At 35.0% G+C, this 16,016-nt stretch overlaps 1 protein-coding gene across 5 annotated transcripts in view; it reads right to left on the bottom strand.

The window, feature by feature from the left end:
• LOC121167251 (syntaxin-binding protein 5-like) overlaps positions 1 to 16,016 on the bottom strand; it is a 252,185-nt gene that overhangs the window by 133,972 nt on the left and 102,197 nt on the right. For 4 of the 5 annotated variants that reach the window (XM_040996671.1, XM_040996674.1, XM_040996673.1 and 1 more), the window contains exons 6-8: positions 14,445 to 14,508; positions 2,073 to 2,156; positions 1,059 to 1,189 (exon numbers count right to left, since the gene is read on the bottom strand). In XM_040996671.1, the coding sequence (XP_040852605.1) occupies positions 1,059 to 1,189; positions 2,073 to 2,156; positions 14,445 to 14,508 (279 nt within the window). The remainder of the gene's footprint in view (positions 1 to 1,058; positions 1,190 to 2,072; positions 2,157 to 14,444; positions 14,509 to 16,016) is intronic. The other variant, XM_040996672.1, reaches the window with a different exon arrangement.

The raw sequence follows: 16,016 nt of genomic DNA, 5'->3' as shown, positions 1-16,016 counted from the left end.
TTGAAGATTTCTCTGCACACCCCTCCTAAAACTGTTCTGTGCCTCAACTGTTGACATATGCCTTGTTAAAGTTATAAGCCAGTTTGGACTATCCTAAAATCTGCCAAGTTCAGTAAAAATTATGCTTCAATACAATAAACTGCTAAATACAAAAATGAAAATAGACATGAGACAGCTGAATAGTATCCTATAGCCATTTTAAGGTGGATAGAAGCTGGATGTATATAAACTAAACCTGAAATGTTAATGAAGTAGTCACAGGATGTGGTTAAGAACCTGCATTTTCTAACATATCAGTCACTCAATACCATGTCAATTAACCCCATAATGTTGTAAACAGTTATTGATGATATGTTATGGCTTTTAATTGGTTGAAACGATATTCTGCCAGCTCTGCTTTTAGACCAGAGATGGTCTCCCCAAGAAACTGTTGAATTGATCTGGACAATAAGATGCTGGACTCTATGCATGGCACATGCTTGCAATGAAAGAAACAAGACTGGATTTGAACTGTAATACTGCAATAAGGTGGAATAATCCACCGGGGTGGGAGGAGGGTACGGGGAGGAGTCAGGGGAACCTCAGAGCCTATGAAACGATGTTATAAAATGAAATGCAATTTAAAGAAAGAAAAACCTTGTGAAGATTTTAACAACACATAATGAAAAATACATATTTAGGCTTGAGCTTTATGTAATAGGAAATACAAATTCTTCCCAAGCACCTTAGGAATATTATGGGAATTTATTATGTGCTAATTATACAGCAAATCAAATCTCAGTAGGATTATTATAATGCCACCCACTCTGATAATTCAAAAACCTTATTTGAACCTTATTACTTATCTGAAAATCAATTCTTACAGAAAGAGAATAAAAACATGTTTAAAAACTTGAAAACACATGTACAAGCTCATGCATAAAAAGAATTATAATAAGAATCAGGAAATATCTCAAACGGAATTTTAATGAAAACTATATCACTAAAGAGATTACACATGAAAGTTTAAGATATTTTTATTATTTAAAGATAAGTGTTGGTTAATTTGGAAAATAAACATCTTACCATGTGGAACTGTGGTCTGGAAAGGGCGGCTTGGGCTTTTCAGGTTCCATAAGGTCAAGCTACCATCTGAATGGCTGCACATGAACTGTTTGCCCTCATGATGCCAATCAATTGAATGAATAGCCTAATAAGATAACAATTAAAAACAAGTGTGCATGTGGGGAAGCAGAAACATATTTCTAGGAAGAATATTCTGATACAATGTCACTTTATGGACACAGAGAAACATTTTTCTGACCTGATCAGATTCCTTGGCTTCAGCCATGTATAGATGTATAAAAAGCTACTGAAGCTTATAAATCTAATCTGGAAAGCTCATGATGTCTATTCTCTTTTATAATTCAGTTTCCAGTTCTTTTCACTAAAAACATTTAGAGACAGTGACAATTTAGTAAAAGCTGGCATGAAAGGGCATCCTGCACCCACTTCTGCTCTCTAGGGTAACTATTATCTAAATTTTGAATATGCCAGCTTTAAGCTGATTGCCAATGGAATAATACAGCATACAATCTTCTGTGCCTATCTCAACTTCATCAGATGCAACCATTTATTGTGTGTGCTTTTTATTTGCTCATTCTCATTACCTGGAGTGCTCCACTGCATGAATATTCCATAATACAATTATATAACATTTCTTGCCAGATTATTCTTCACAGTCATGACCAAATATCAGCTATATTATAAACAATGAATTTCAAAACAACTTAAGTTTTTGCCACAGAAAATGAATCTTCTAAGGAAGGTATACATTTTCTTTAGTGAACTTAAAGACAATGAGACAAGGCACAAGCATGAACTCTGTGGCAAATAGAAGGAATTAAGACCAGAGTAAAGATAGAATATCCTCATGGGAGAAAAACCCCATAATTGAAACTTGAACAAATGTCAAAAGCCAAGTATTTGTAATTGGGTCAAAAACAAGGTATCCCATTATAAAACAGTAGAGTACAAAGCTTGAAAACAAAGTCATAAGTGCCTTCTCAAATATTTCGCTAGAAATAACTTACCTCATCATAATAAACTCTCAAATCTGCTCTTTTAGATTTCAAATCCCAGAATACTACAGTTCCATTTTCATATCCTATCAGGAGCTGTAAAAATTTCACAATTTTGAAAATTATTACATGAACTTCAACTTTTGTTCAATATGATAAAGCAAAGTCATACATTATAATAAACTTTATTTATATTATTTTAGGGGCCAGCGTGTGGCGTAGTGGGTAAAGCTGTCTCTTGGGAGACCAGCATCTTTTAGGGGCACCAGTTCAAGTACTGCTGCTCCACTTCTGAGTCAGCTCCCTACTAATGCACCTGGGAAAGCAGCGGAGGATGGTCCAAGCGACAAGCCCCATGTAAAGCTGGGAGACATGGAAGAGACTCCTGAACCCTGCATTTGGACCAACCAAATTCCAACCTTGTGGCCATCTGGGGAGTGAACCAGCGAATGGAAGATCTCTGTCTCTCCCTCTCTAACTGCCTTTTGAATTAATGAATGCATGCATGCATGCATCTGAAATATTATCTCAGTATGTGAATGTAGGTTTCTCAAGTTACATAAAAAGATTTAGATTTATCTACTTACTTATTTGAAAATCAATCCTTATAGAAAGAGTAGAGACAAGGCGGTTTCCCACCCACTGGTTCATTCCCAGAGTGTCTCAATGATCACAGCTGGGCCAAGCCAAATTCAGCAGCTTCATGTGTCTCTCTCACGTGGGTGGCAAGGGCCTAAATATTTGGGTCATCATTTGCTGCTTTTTCAGGGCATCATCAAGGAGTTGGGTAAGACACGCAGCAGCCAGGATACAAACAGGTGCCCTTTTAGGATGCTAGCATCACATACAGTGATTTTACCAGCTTTGCCAAAATGTAAGCCCATTATTCACACTGAAATAAAGCTGACTCTTGCAATATAAGAATTTATCAAGAATTTAATATCAGTCAAAATAGGAAATGTGAGAGTATATAAGTAGACATGCATATATAAAATATAAATACAAAAGAAAATGGATAGAAATTATAATAAACCATGAATATACCAGTCAGACCAATGCACTTGAGAAATGAACACAGATTTTGCTTCAAGTTTCTTTACATCAATCAAATCCTGTTGTTTCTTTAATTTCAACTTTTTAAACTCGTGGTTTATAAACCCCCAGAAGTTACAAATATCTTTGAGATTTACATTAACAAAGTGACTGATTAATGTAATTTAAAAACTTTTGAATTAACATGAACCGTACATTTTGTGAGATACAGTCTAAATTTCCATAGTTATGCATAGTAAAAACCAATAATGTCTAGAAACTAGCCTTTCTATTTCTTTTATTATGTCTTAGATTTAATCTACTGTTATGTGGAATACCAGTACCCATTACCTTCACCTGGCTGTATTTTGGCATTCATTCAATATCCCTTTGATTCCCCACTCTTTGCAGCTTAAATTAATCACTACTGGTGAGTGAATTAAGACTTAGTATAATGGTCAATAGACCAAATAATTTATAAGTATGTAGTTTTCCTTTTAAAATAGACTATTTGAGAACAGATAAAATTTTCAATGTAGATCATTAAAGTGATAGTTATTTTTGAAGCTATATCATATTCTTAAACATTTAATTATTAAAATTAAAATTAAGAGTTTCACATCCTAAATTTACTAAATTAAATACATAAATATTTACATAAAACTAATATAAAGTTATACCTTGACAGGTTTTACATTCAAATTAATTCTTTTTATATATATGAGAAAAATGATGAACCCTAAAAGCAACTGCTATGGACTTTTTTGGGCTATGTAAAAGATTTGCTAGACTAAAAATTTTAGAAATTATCACAGAAGTAATGAGATTAATAACATGATCCTCCAAATTAAAGGTTAAAGATGCAATAAAAATATTCTAAAACACTATTATATTGTTTTCAAAATATCTGAAAAATAAAGCTGTTCTGTTGATAAATCACCAGCAATAGCCCCCAATCATCACAACATACAGATATTGAGCCATGAAACATAAATTGTTGCAATAAATAAGACTATATTATAAGAAATACAACATTAGAGTCTTATAAACAATTCATGAATAGAGAAAAGAGCCTCTGATATTCAGGAGATGCCTGAGCAGGTCACTGTGTGACTAGGACAGACCATTGTAAAGATCAGGGAAAAGGGAGGAAGGGAGGAAGGAAGAAGGGTGGGAAGGGAACTCTGACAGGAGAGTAAGAGGGAAGCATTACTGTGCTCTTGAAACTGTAGTAGAATCATTTATTCACTTTACATAATTCTATATGGGTTGCTCTTACAGGTGGCAGAAGCTCAAGCACTTGCACCACTTCCTGCTGCTTTTCCAGGGTCAAAATCTGGAAAGAAGCTGGATCCAAAGCGAAGCAGCATGCATTGTAACTGGTGCTCACATGGGATGCCAGCATTACCGGAGAGGCTTAAACTACCGTGCCACAATGGGGACTGGGAGGTGGAGGAGGGAATTGAGATCCTTATTCGTGTAGTAATATTCTAAGTATGTAAAGCTACATATTTGTTATTTATATGTATCTTAATGTTGACACTCAGGCATTCTGTGTACATGATCATACGATCTAAAATACAGAATATTTTCAAAATAAATACCTCTAATTGTATTTAACTACATTATTAACATAGCAATAGTTCATAAAAATAGTGGATAAGGTGAGTCTCCTCTCTTTTCTCCTAACTTGGTTGTCACTCCTTCTAGTGTTTCCTCACTGAATAACATCCTGGATTTTGTAGTGAATGGATGGATGAATGGGTAGATGTACAGGCACAGATTTAAGGCAGAATGAGTAGATTCATATGTTATGAATTTATCAGGAACAGATGTTTACATTTTAAATATTTTATTAAAATATTAATAAATTATAGATATACATTCAATGAATGATGATGAGGTAAATATTCCAGTGAAACTATTATCTATGACAAGAAATACAATAGAAAAATACGAGATAAAGAATGCATGCCACTGAGATGCCTATTCAGTCAGTATTCTCTAAATTCTTCTCCAGCTACTATCAGGTTTCCAACACCAGAGCTATTATTTATTTTTGAATTTTACGTAAGAGGAATTATATTTTTAAGTCTTGACTCTATTTTTGTTTGGCAGTAATTCTATTAGTTTCATTACTGAAGTTTCACTGTTTGGCTATTACATTACTACAATTTATTCATTTCACAGTTGATGTAATAATATCATGAGCAAACTTGTATGTATTTTGGGTGAATACATTACACGCATATTTCTCAAGTACATATTGATCTATAGAGTATGGATAAATTTCATTGGTATTTCCAAGACATTTTCCGAAGTGGCTTTGCTAGTTTTCAGCCAAACACACAAGAGTTCCAATTTATTCTCATTTTTTATAATATAAATATAGCTACTAACCAAATAGCCAAGTTTCAATAAATTTCCTCACTCTCCCTAGTGTACCAAAGATTTTCTAGTATAGCAAAAGATATCAAGAACAAAAATTTTTTGCAGATTTATTTTTATTGGAAAGGCAGATATATACAAAGAGGAGGAGAGACAGAAAGATTTTCTGTTGATGATTCACTCCCCAAGTGAACGCAATGACCGGAGCGGAGCTGATCCGAAGCCAGGAGCCTAGAGCCTCTTCTGGGTCTCCCACGCAGTTGCAGGGTTCCAAGGCTTTGGGCCATTCTCGACTGTTTTCCCAGGCCACAAGCAGAGAGATGGATAGGACACGCAGCTGCTGGGATTAGAATAGGCACCCATACGGGATCCCGGTGTTTTCAAGGAAAGGGCTTTAGCTGCTAGGTCACAGCACCGGGCCCAGGGAACAAAATATTTAACACCATTATTCTTTAATACCATTATATTAGTCAACTTTTCTTTATCCTCTTCTTATCCCCTTGCCTTTCAGCCAAGAAATTAATTTAAAGGTTTTTCCTATGTATCTATTTTTATTGTCATATCTTATTTTTGTTAAAGTGAGAAATACATTGACTTAGAAAAGTTAAACTGTTTGTAAGATGATAGGGATTCAGTGTCTCGTCCATCACCCTTGATCAAAATTGCTAGAAATCCAGTAGTTTTGTTAGATTTTAGGTTTTAAGATTTTATAGCTGGAAGCAGGCAAGGAGATGGCTAAAGAAAATATTTTCCTTTAGTTGGAGGCAAAATAGAAGATAAAGAGAGGGTGGGAGTGAGCCTACTTAGACAAAGAGCGGGGGGGCGGCGGTTGAAACTCAACTTTATTCTGTTTGAGTATCTTACCCAGCTTGCTAGGCAAAGTGCAGAACACCACATGGACCCTGAAAAGGTGGATGGGTGATCCATGGAAAGGATCTTTGATGAAGTTTACTGCATCATATTAGTACTTTGGAATGTTCTAGGTGGGAGGAGGGTTTCAGAACAATAAGCATTCAACTAGTTATCATTTATCTGTTGTTTCATCAGGCCTTAGAGTTCATGACCAGTTGCCTAAAATAATTACCAGGCCTCTGCAGCTTAACAGGCTATAGCATCAGTGTTTTCAAAAAAATCAACTTTTGTTTTTCCTAATGTACTGAGTTTTTGCTTTCCAGTCTTATTAATTTATTCTTACATCTTTGAACTTAGGATTCTCCAGAGAAACAGAAGCACAACAGGGGGATTTCCCTATATAAAGATACATAATGAAGAATTGTCTCACATGGTTAAGAAGGATAACTGCTCCAAGATCTATAGGATTAGTTGGCTTGCTGGACACCCAGCAGAGTCAATGGTGCTCCAGGCTGAGAACTAAAAGAATCAATAACAAATAATAATAGTAATAATAATTGCAGACTCAAGATCAGCAGAGTCAAGATCAGCAGCCTCAGAACTAGAAAAATATATTTCAATAGGAAAGACCTGATGTCTCAGCTCATAAGCAGAAAACGTTTTCTGCTGCTTTGGTGAGGGTCAGTCTCTTCTAACTTCAATTGATTGATGTGGCCAGCTCATCTTAGGAACACAAAGTACTTTCTCATTCTATAAATTCATACTTCAATCTCATTTAAGAAAATCCTGAAAGAAATATACCAAAAATGCTTTGGTTTCTTTAAAATTTCCTGACTTTAAGAGATAGGCAAAGAAAGATACAGAAAGAAAAGAGAGAAGGAGACAGAGAATTCCAGTCATCTGGTTTATTTTCTAGGCCCACAACATCAAGGGTTGGGCCAGACCAAATCCAGGGTCTGAGAACGCAATTCATGTTCATGGCAGAGACCTAGCTTCCCAGAGTTCAAACTAGCAGGAGGTACAATAATGTTTAATTAAACATCTAGTATTCCAAGGCTCAATCAATTTGGCAAATGGAACTAACCATCACCTATCACATCTCTGTTATGTTTCTTCTACTTTCTTTGAGTTTGACTCTATTGACTCTATTTGTACTATTTGCCCATTTACTTAGTAAGTATTAGACTATTGATATTCAGATCTTTGCTTTTTCAAAAACTTCTTATTTGGAAGGTAGAATAATCAAGTGAGTTGAGACAGACAGACAGAGAGGCTGACCAATCTTTCATCCACCATTTCATTCCCCAAGCGGAAACAATAACCAGATGTAGGTCAGAGTGAAAGGAACCAGGAACTCCATCTGGTTTCCTGCAGGAATAGCTGAGACCTGGGCCATTTTCCACTATCTTCCCAGGCTCATTAGCAGCAACCTAGAACAAAAGCGGAGCAGCTGGGACTTAAATGAGCATTCCTAGACAAGATATATTAGAGGTACTAGCTGAATGTATTATGCTACAGTAATGACCCCTTTTTAAGTAAATGCAATGAATGTTATAGACTTCCTTCTAGAAGTAGCTTTACTCACATTATATACATCTTGGCAAGTTACATCTGTATTGTCATTTATTATACAATATATTCCCGAGACAAACAATTGTTGTAATAGTTACAATGCTGCTTGGGATGCCTACAACTATTAGAGTTCTTGACTTCAAGGCCCAGCTCCATTCCCAATTCTGTTTTGTTGCAAATACCTAGCCTGGGCAAAATGGAAGTACATGATTATTTTTACTTTCATTTGACAGAGTGCTAGCTACCTATTTAGCTTCCATTAATTTACTACCAAATACTGTAACAGCTCATGGCTGGACCAGGGAAAAGTCAGTAGTCAGGGCCTGAGAACTCAATCCAAGTCTTCCACATGAGTAGCAGAACCAGATCACTAGAACTATCACTCCTGCCTCCTAGAAACCACATTAACACAAAAGCTGAAGTCAGGATCAAAGGCTAGTTTTTGAACCCAGGGACTCCAAAATGGGATGCAGGCATATCAAACAGCATCTTAACTGCTAGAAAGGATGCTATCTTTTTTTTTTTTGATGATGATGATGATGATGTTTAGATAGTTGAGAAGGATTCATGTCCATGTGGACCACTCATTAGGATGGGAAGGGTCGAGGATTACAGGAAAGTAGATGAGACTACTGTTTTCAATTTTTTTTATTCCTGTATCTGGGGGAAAGTGGGAGAGAAGGGGAGAAGCCAAACCCAGTATCTTAACTGTATCAGTGCCCAGAAATGAGAAAAGGCCCCCAGTGTCATCCCAGGGTCTCTGATGTGGAGTATGCTCTAAGGGTTCTAACAAATGGTTTTAATAGTTCTGAAATACTGTTGATTTCCTTGCTCCAAAGATGAGGAAATCCTTTCAAGGTCCATTGGCTGACACAGTCCACCTTAGAATCTTCATTAGCCCAGACACTTGCTGTCAGTGCTTGGCTGAGGTTGCTGTCCAATTTGCTCTGCCTTCCATCTTCTGTTATGGTATTAGATGTCCTTTTCGGGCCCAATGGACTGCCATATCCCCCATATGCATCTGGGTATGATGACCACTGCACTGTATTCAGGAGCTGAGGAGGCCTAGTTCTGACACATGCACATCCGACCACAAATCCTGCAATTCTCCCTATGGTTGGAATTCTGAGTACAGTGTTTCAGTTGGGTGTGGGGTCCCCAAGAAACCTTGCCTGAGAAAATCCCAGACCTGACTCCTGTATGTGCTAGCTCATATGGGGTCTAGCTCAGTCTGCCACCCACATCAGCCTACACACATTGGAGATTTCAATTATTGAATCAGTTCTGTCTCAAACTCCATCTCTTATGCAAATGAATGGATGCTGCAATCCAGCCCAACCCTGCCCACCACATACTCAACCCTAACAAGTAGGAACTACAGCCTAGTCAGAGTGACCCCCAATAACTCCCACCATTCCTGCCCCAAGCCCTGGTTCCTGCACAAGATGGTGTATCCAGTCTGTCTAGCATCCCATTCCACTTTTGTACACACCAATGAATGTTACTGCCTAGCTAAGCCCAGCTGATCCCACCATCCAGCCCACACTTATGCTAACGGATGCTACTGCCTGTTCAACTAGGCCCATCCTCTAGTTTTGGTTCTTATGCTCACCAGTTGAAGCTGCAGCCCATCATTTAGATGCCTGCAATTTCCTTACTCCAGATCTTACACTTTTTCAGATGGTTCTGCATTCTAGCTTGACAGGACTTGCCCCCAGTCCTAGCATTTGCCAGCTGATACTGCAGCAAAGCCCAACCAGTTTGCACTTACTCTGGTTCATGCCTGCACCAGTGGATATGGTTACTTAGCCCAGCCTGGCTCTCTCCCTAACCCAGCTCACATGCAGGCCAATGGGTGTTGTAGCCCTGCCTAGCCTGGTCTGCTCCTGGTCCCAGTTCTCACCAGCAGGAGCAGTGTCTCAGCAGGGGGGGTCCTCACTGACCTATACTTGGTTATCCTAAAAAGGATAACCACTTCCAAGTTTCTCAAATATGCTCTTACAGGTCCTTCTAGAGCACTTTTGTTTAGGTTAAATGAAGACAGTTTTTAGAATTTCCCTAGAGAATGCAATGAAACTGCAGGTGAAGTCAGGAAAAATATGTTGTATCTATTTTAATATTTCCATCTTCTTGAGTCTTACGAATATAAATAACATACAAAGAAATGATGTCAAATGATGCCATTATAGTCTTCTCGTAAAAAAAAAATATTCACCCTCTAAAAGATGGACACAGTAATTCTACTGGTCAAGTAGGCATTTTACATTTTCACACTTCTGTATACAAATTTCCCCATCGCAGCTCCAAAATGTCCTGTCTACCCAGGAACTCAGAATGTGACCTGCTTCGGAAATAGGATCTTTGCAGATATAATCTAATATAGATCTTAAGAAGAAATTTGGGTTTAGGGTGGGAAATTAATTCAATTATTGGTACCCCTGTAAGAAGAGAAAACAGAGACAGAGTCACGAAAACAGAGGCATCTAGGGTTATACTATCACACATGAGGGTGTATCAGGAGCTAGTTGAGGTAAGGTAGGATCCTCTCCTGGAGACTTCTGAAGATGCATGGGTCAAGCAACCTACTTGATTTCTCATTGTCTTATCTTTCTAGCAATCTTATCTCAAGTAACTGTGATGTGACAACATAACAGGGTTTAATATCTCTCCTCTTGACATCTTCAAAAAGTTCTTGATTTTAGACAGAAAAAATCCAACTCAAAAATTAGATCCCAAGGGTCTAAAATTTAGAATAAAAGTCAACACATTTCCTCTGCAAAAGTCTAGGTACTAAATATTCCAGACATGGTAAGTAAGTAGTCTGTCATAACTGTAAACTCTGCTCTAATAACAAGAAAGCACTCATTTGCAATGTATCTAATCAGCATGGGTGGGGTCCAATATGTTCTTTCACAACCATAGGTATCAAACCAGTTTGGGCTTAGTTTCTAATCCTTATAATGTACTACAACTGTGGTAACCATTAATTTAACCATCATTCTGTAAACAAGGGGAAGGGAAGCCTGAGGCAATGTTAAGTGCTAGTGTTTCACACAGAAGTAAAATCTCAGGCTTCTAACAGTAAAGGAAATATAAGGAAAAGAAGCAAAATGAAAATAACTCACTAGCACACTAACCACAAATTTTATGGAGAGATGAAGGAACAATATTAAGTCACTTAGCAGGTGTATTATCAGCATGGACTCACAGAATAGCTCTAGCAGCTTCCAAGAAAAAAGCCCTGTCTCAAAATAATTCAATAACAGGGAGGAAGAATTGATTTTTTGTCTGATCCTGTTCAATGTTTTTATCACTTTCAAGTCATGTCATTTGATCTATGTGATTGTTAAAGAAATCAGATCACTTGCCTCTTGTTGTGGTGCATATTGTGAATACAGAATTAATAGCAGGAGTCAAAGATCTGGGCATAGCTAATCAATTTCAGAACATTAACCTTGTGAAAGTACAAAGCTGATTAACTGCCAGACATGAGGTACACAAAACAGTTCAGAGAATGGGAAGAAGCAATGCTGAGAGTTTCTGAAAATATATACTCATTTCTCTGTTCAGAACAGATATCTCTCAATCCAAGAGCACACTTGCTTAGTTGGCCAACTAATACACAGCTTTTTCCTTCTCCAAACATTTGGGAAAAGGACTGTATATCTTCTGATTTTGTGATACTATCTTGGTTCCATAGTAAACTTAACTTCAGTAATTTGTTCCTTCTTTCACTTTACTGATAAATTCCAAGAAAAGCTTTCCCCTTCCAAGTTGTATATATATCAAAAGTACAATACTTAAAATTAGCAAATTTGTTGACCTATTTCAAGAATTTTTTAAAAAATCAATACTTACATGGATAAATGTTGAGAAGTATTTAATATAATTCAGTATCATTCATAATTTAAAATTCTTAGAACAGTGGAAATAGCTGGAAATTGTTTGACATTATAAACCCAATCAATCAAAGACAGGCAAAAAAAAAAAATTAGCTTGCTTTCGAAATCTTGGAGGTGCTTCCTCCAATGCTGGAAACACCAAAAAGTTCTCATTAACATCATTAACATTCAATAATGCCTCAGGACAATGGTAAGATATATGACTGTAAACATTACAAAGGCAAAAACAAAATTTGTCTCTATTCTCTATGAGTTTAATGCAGGGTATTTCACAGGCTCTAGGAACATCTATTTGAAAAAAATACACAGTTATGTCACTAAATAAAATATTTTAAAGCTGATTTATAAGATTCAGTCAAGGGCAATCAATCTATGTTAATCTAGTAAAAGATTTATAAGTTTTATGAAAACAAGTTTTGTAGAGAAACACAAAGAAAAGTCACAGTAAATACAAAATTCTCATAATGGAATACCAGTATCTTAAACATGTAAATTTTCTATAAATGCAAATTTCAAATAAAATCCTAAAAGGAAATTGCATGGAGTTCAATATGCTGTTCAGAAAAAAAGAGAATATTAGAATAAAGGCTTAGAAATAGCCAGAATCACTTAGCCGAAAGGGAATCAATTTGCCAGAGTCCATGTATTTTACAAGTTTATTTTCATTAATAAAATAGTAATGCAAAGTAATAGAAATTCCAGAAAACTCACCCAAATATGAGATATTTATATATGATTGGGGTGTCTTAAAATCCATGGAAAATGGATTCACTACCCAATAAATACTATATGTACCAAATAAAAATATACCACTATACTAAACCTATATAAGAATTACATCTAGATTTAAACCTAAATGCAAAATTCAAAGTTTTAGAACTGATAGAAAAATAATATTGCATTTTCTCTCGCAAAGGAAAGATATACTAAATAAGAAGCAGGAATCAAATGAAAGCACTAATAAAAATGAATACAGTAAAATTTTTAAAATATCCATGTGTGAAACAACTATTAATGAAAAAACTGATTTTAAAATTAACATTCAGAATCACGTGCTAATAAGGATTAGAGGGACAATTCTAGTGCATGTCATGGTTCTAATGCTTTCATTTATTTTCCAAGTCTTTTAATTTTAATTATATGATTAGCATATACTCCATTATTTCATAAAATTCTGAATAGCACAAGAAAACTTGATGGTTAACATTTTCCCAAATTCTACTTTCCAGTCTCCCCCCATCAGTTCTTATTGCTTCATAATCTTAGTATTATTAGTATTATTAATGTTCAGCATTTCCCTAATCTGATTACCAAGAACAACCTATTACATTTGATACATTAGCAATAAAAATGTGAAAGTCTGATTTCCAGAAATGGAGAGACACCCACATCTTCAACTCTTAAACCATGTTTCTGGTAAATTTATTTTCCAACATATAAATATATCCATGTTGATATCTCCTGATCTTAATGTGGGCATTATCTATTGATGTTATTATAAAAGACCAAGACAGTAAACTTCTAAGAATTATATGTATTCTTCATGTTTATTGTGCCTGTTATGTAACAAATATTGTCTCCAACTTTGCTGTCTATGTGTTACTAGAATTATTTGGGAATGCTTTAGATTCTAAGTCTTAATCCAAAAGTGTCCCTAATACACATCAACAATCACACACTATAATATTCTTAAAATACTTTCTGAATGGTGATTTTTGATGTCTATATTTTATCTGCATCATAATTTATTGCTGCAAACGTTATGATGTAAAGGCTGACTATCTTTTCAAAATGGATGGCAAAATGTCCAATATTTGTATTCAATAGTTAACAATGTCCTAAAATACTTTTTCTAAAACACAAAATTCTTTCAACTTCTGGAAACAGTTCATAATATCTATTTGGATTTATGGATCATCTTGTGCAAGTCTTAATATTACATTTCTTTTTAAGAATATTGCCTATTTAAAACTTTTTGATGAATTTGCAAATAAGCTTTGGAGTTCTCTAAAAAACTTCAATGACACTTCATTGGACCAATATTCTATTTATAGACCAGTTTTAAGGAATATGAATTATTCCATCAGTTTCAAATTCATGTTTTTTATAGTGCTTAGTAAAAAATATACATGTGAAGATAAATATTATTTATGATGATAGTGGTACTTTAGATATTTTCCTGTTATATATCAACTTTATTCCCTCACTATCAAGGAAAAATTATGCTATAATCAAGGCAAGAATTTTCTGTATAATGAATTTTTCCAATTGCTACATATTTATAAATTTAAGACTGCTATGTTATTACTTATCAGTATCAAAACTGAGCAAGAAACACATAATTTTGGTAGTCATAATACTGGTTTAAAACAAGATATCTGAAAATCAAAGTTGTTTTATAGCTCAATTTCCTTAAACTTCCACAACTAAATACCAACCTTAGCTTAATGTTTAACTTGGAACTGTAATTAGAATAAGTTTTTCATTCATTTACTCATTCGTTCAGTAAATTTCAATTTTTAAATAGCACGAAATTCTGTGAACTGGGATAGATGTTGGGTATAAAATAATAGCAAGAAACACTTCTTTCTTTCAAGAAAGAGGCAAACAAAAGCAAGAATAGTATTACAATACTCACTTTCCCTTCATCTCTTGGACTATCACTTAAATGTACAACTGGCCCTGGATGAGTCTTGGTGGACCTGTCAAATCAATTCAAAAGCATGATTAATAATAAAATATTAAAATATCTAACAATAAAAGACTGAAAAGGTTCAGATTATCCTGGAATAAATTCTTAGAATTCTGCATTAAGGTCATTTGAGTGCTCAGTTTATGTTATGCAGTATTTCTTTCCTCCTACTAACAACATTAAAGTAGCTGGAATTTTTATGTAAAAAAAAAAAACACAGGTTAAAGAACAAAGATGCACTAACACTGTAATTCTTTATTATCTTATGATTCTTCCCAGATATGAGCCTCTGAAATTTTTAATCGAAGTTTTCATTTTTATGGAGAAAAGATCACTGCAGCATGAGGTGATGCTGTAAATTTAAGCTGTTTAAGCCAAGCTGCAGAATACATACCTGATTTACACTTTTCTATGAAATGAAATATACTCTGATTTGTCTCTCAAGGAAAATATTGTTCACAATAGAAAAAACACAATATCAACCTAGATGTCCACCAATGAATAACTGGATAAAATGATAAAAACTTACCAAAACCATAATACAATTTTATTTAAAAAAAAAAACATCCTGACATTTGCAGCAAAACAAAATTAGAGGGCATTAAGCTCTTAAATAGGAAAGATACAAAATGACAAATTCACATTTTCTGCCACAAAGAGTTGTTTCAATGACAAATTACTTGGTATATAGACACTTATAAGTGTTGTCTCCACTGAGTTACACCTCTTATAACAAAATATAACCTTTTGTCATTATATAACTTTTATCATTCTTGTCATAAATACCCTTGCTATCAAGAAAAATGATATGTATGTATATATTTCTAAACGAAGTGAATATGCCATACTTAAAACTTGTTAAGTCTATTTGATCTATTTTAATCACTGGACTCTTTTTTTATGCTTTATGTAGTGTTCAAAATATTTTACAAAGTTAAATAAGTAATCAAATTAGAGAACAGTACAGATACATCTTTAAAAGAGATCTAATCTGCTGATACTCATCAGTTATGTGAAATTAATATGGATAGCTAGTGTACTGCTACCAGACAAGTAATCTATTAGCATACAGTCAAAGGAACCACTGCTCTGTCATCTAGTTAAATTTACTGTACTCCAATATTGGCTGTTCCTTTTATAATTCTTAGTTTAACTTTCATCATTATATAATATGATGATGCCATTATTAAAATATGGCCCAATATTATCAGAAATTTAACATTTCCATTAATTAATTGAATAGATCTAGATTAAATCTATTATATTTGCATATTTTGGGTTTATTTCTTTTTTAAAAGATACATTTATTTTTATTAGAAAAGCAGATTTACAGAAAAGAGAGAAACCATGCTCTGGTTCAGTCCTCAAATGGCTGCAATGGCCAGAGCTGTGTCTACTGAACCCAGAAGCAGGAGCTTCTTCCAGTTCTTGCATGTGGGTGCAGATGCCCAAGGCATGCATCATCCTCCACTGCCTTCCTAGGGAGCTAGTTGGGAAGTGGGGCAGCCAGGGCACGAA

The sequence above is a fragment of the Ochotona curzoniae genome, unplaced genomic scaffold (assembly GCF_017591425.1).
Source record: "Ochotona curzoniae isolate NIBS_2020 unplaced genomic scaffold, NIBS_Ocur_1.0 patch355, whole genome shotgun sequence".
Taxonomy (NCBI): Eukaryota; Metazoa; Chordata; class Mammalia; order Lagomorpha; family Ochotonidae; genus Ochotona; species Ochotona curzoniae.
Note: the sequence above shows the minus strand (reverse complement) of the source record. Positions and strands in the feature narration are given on the sequence as shown.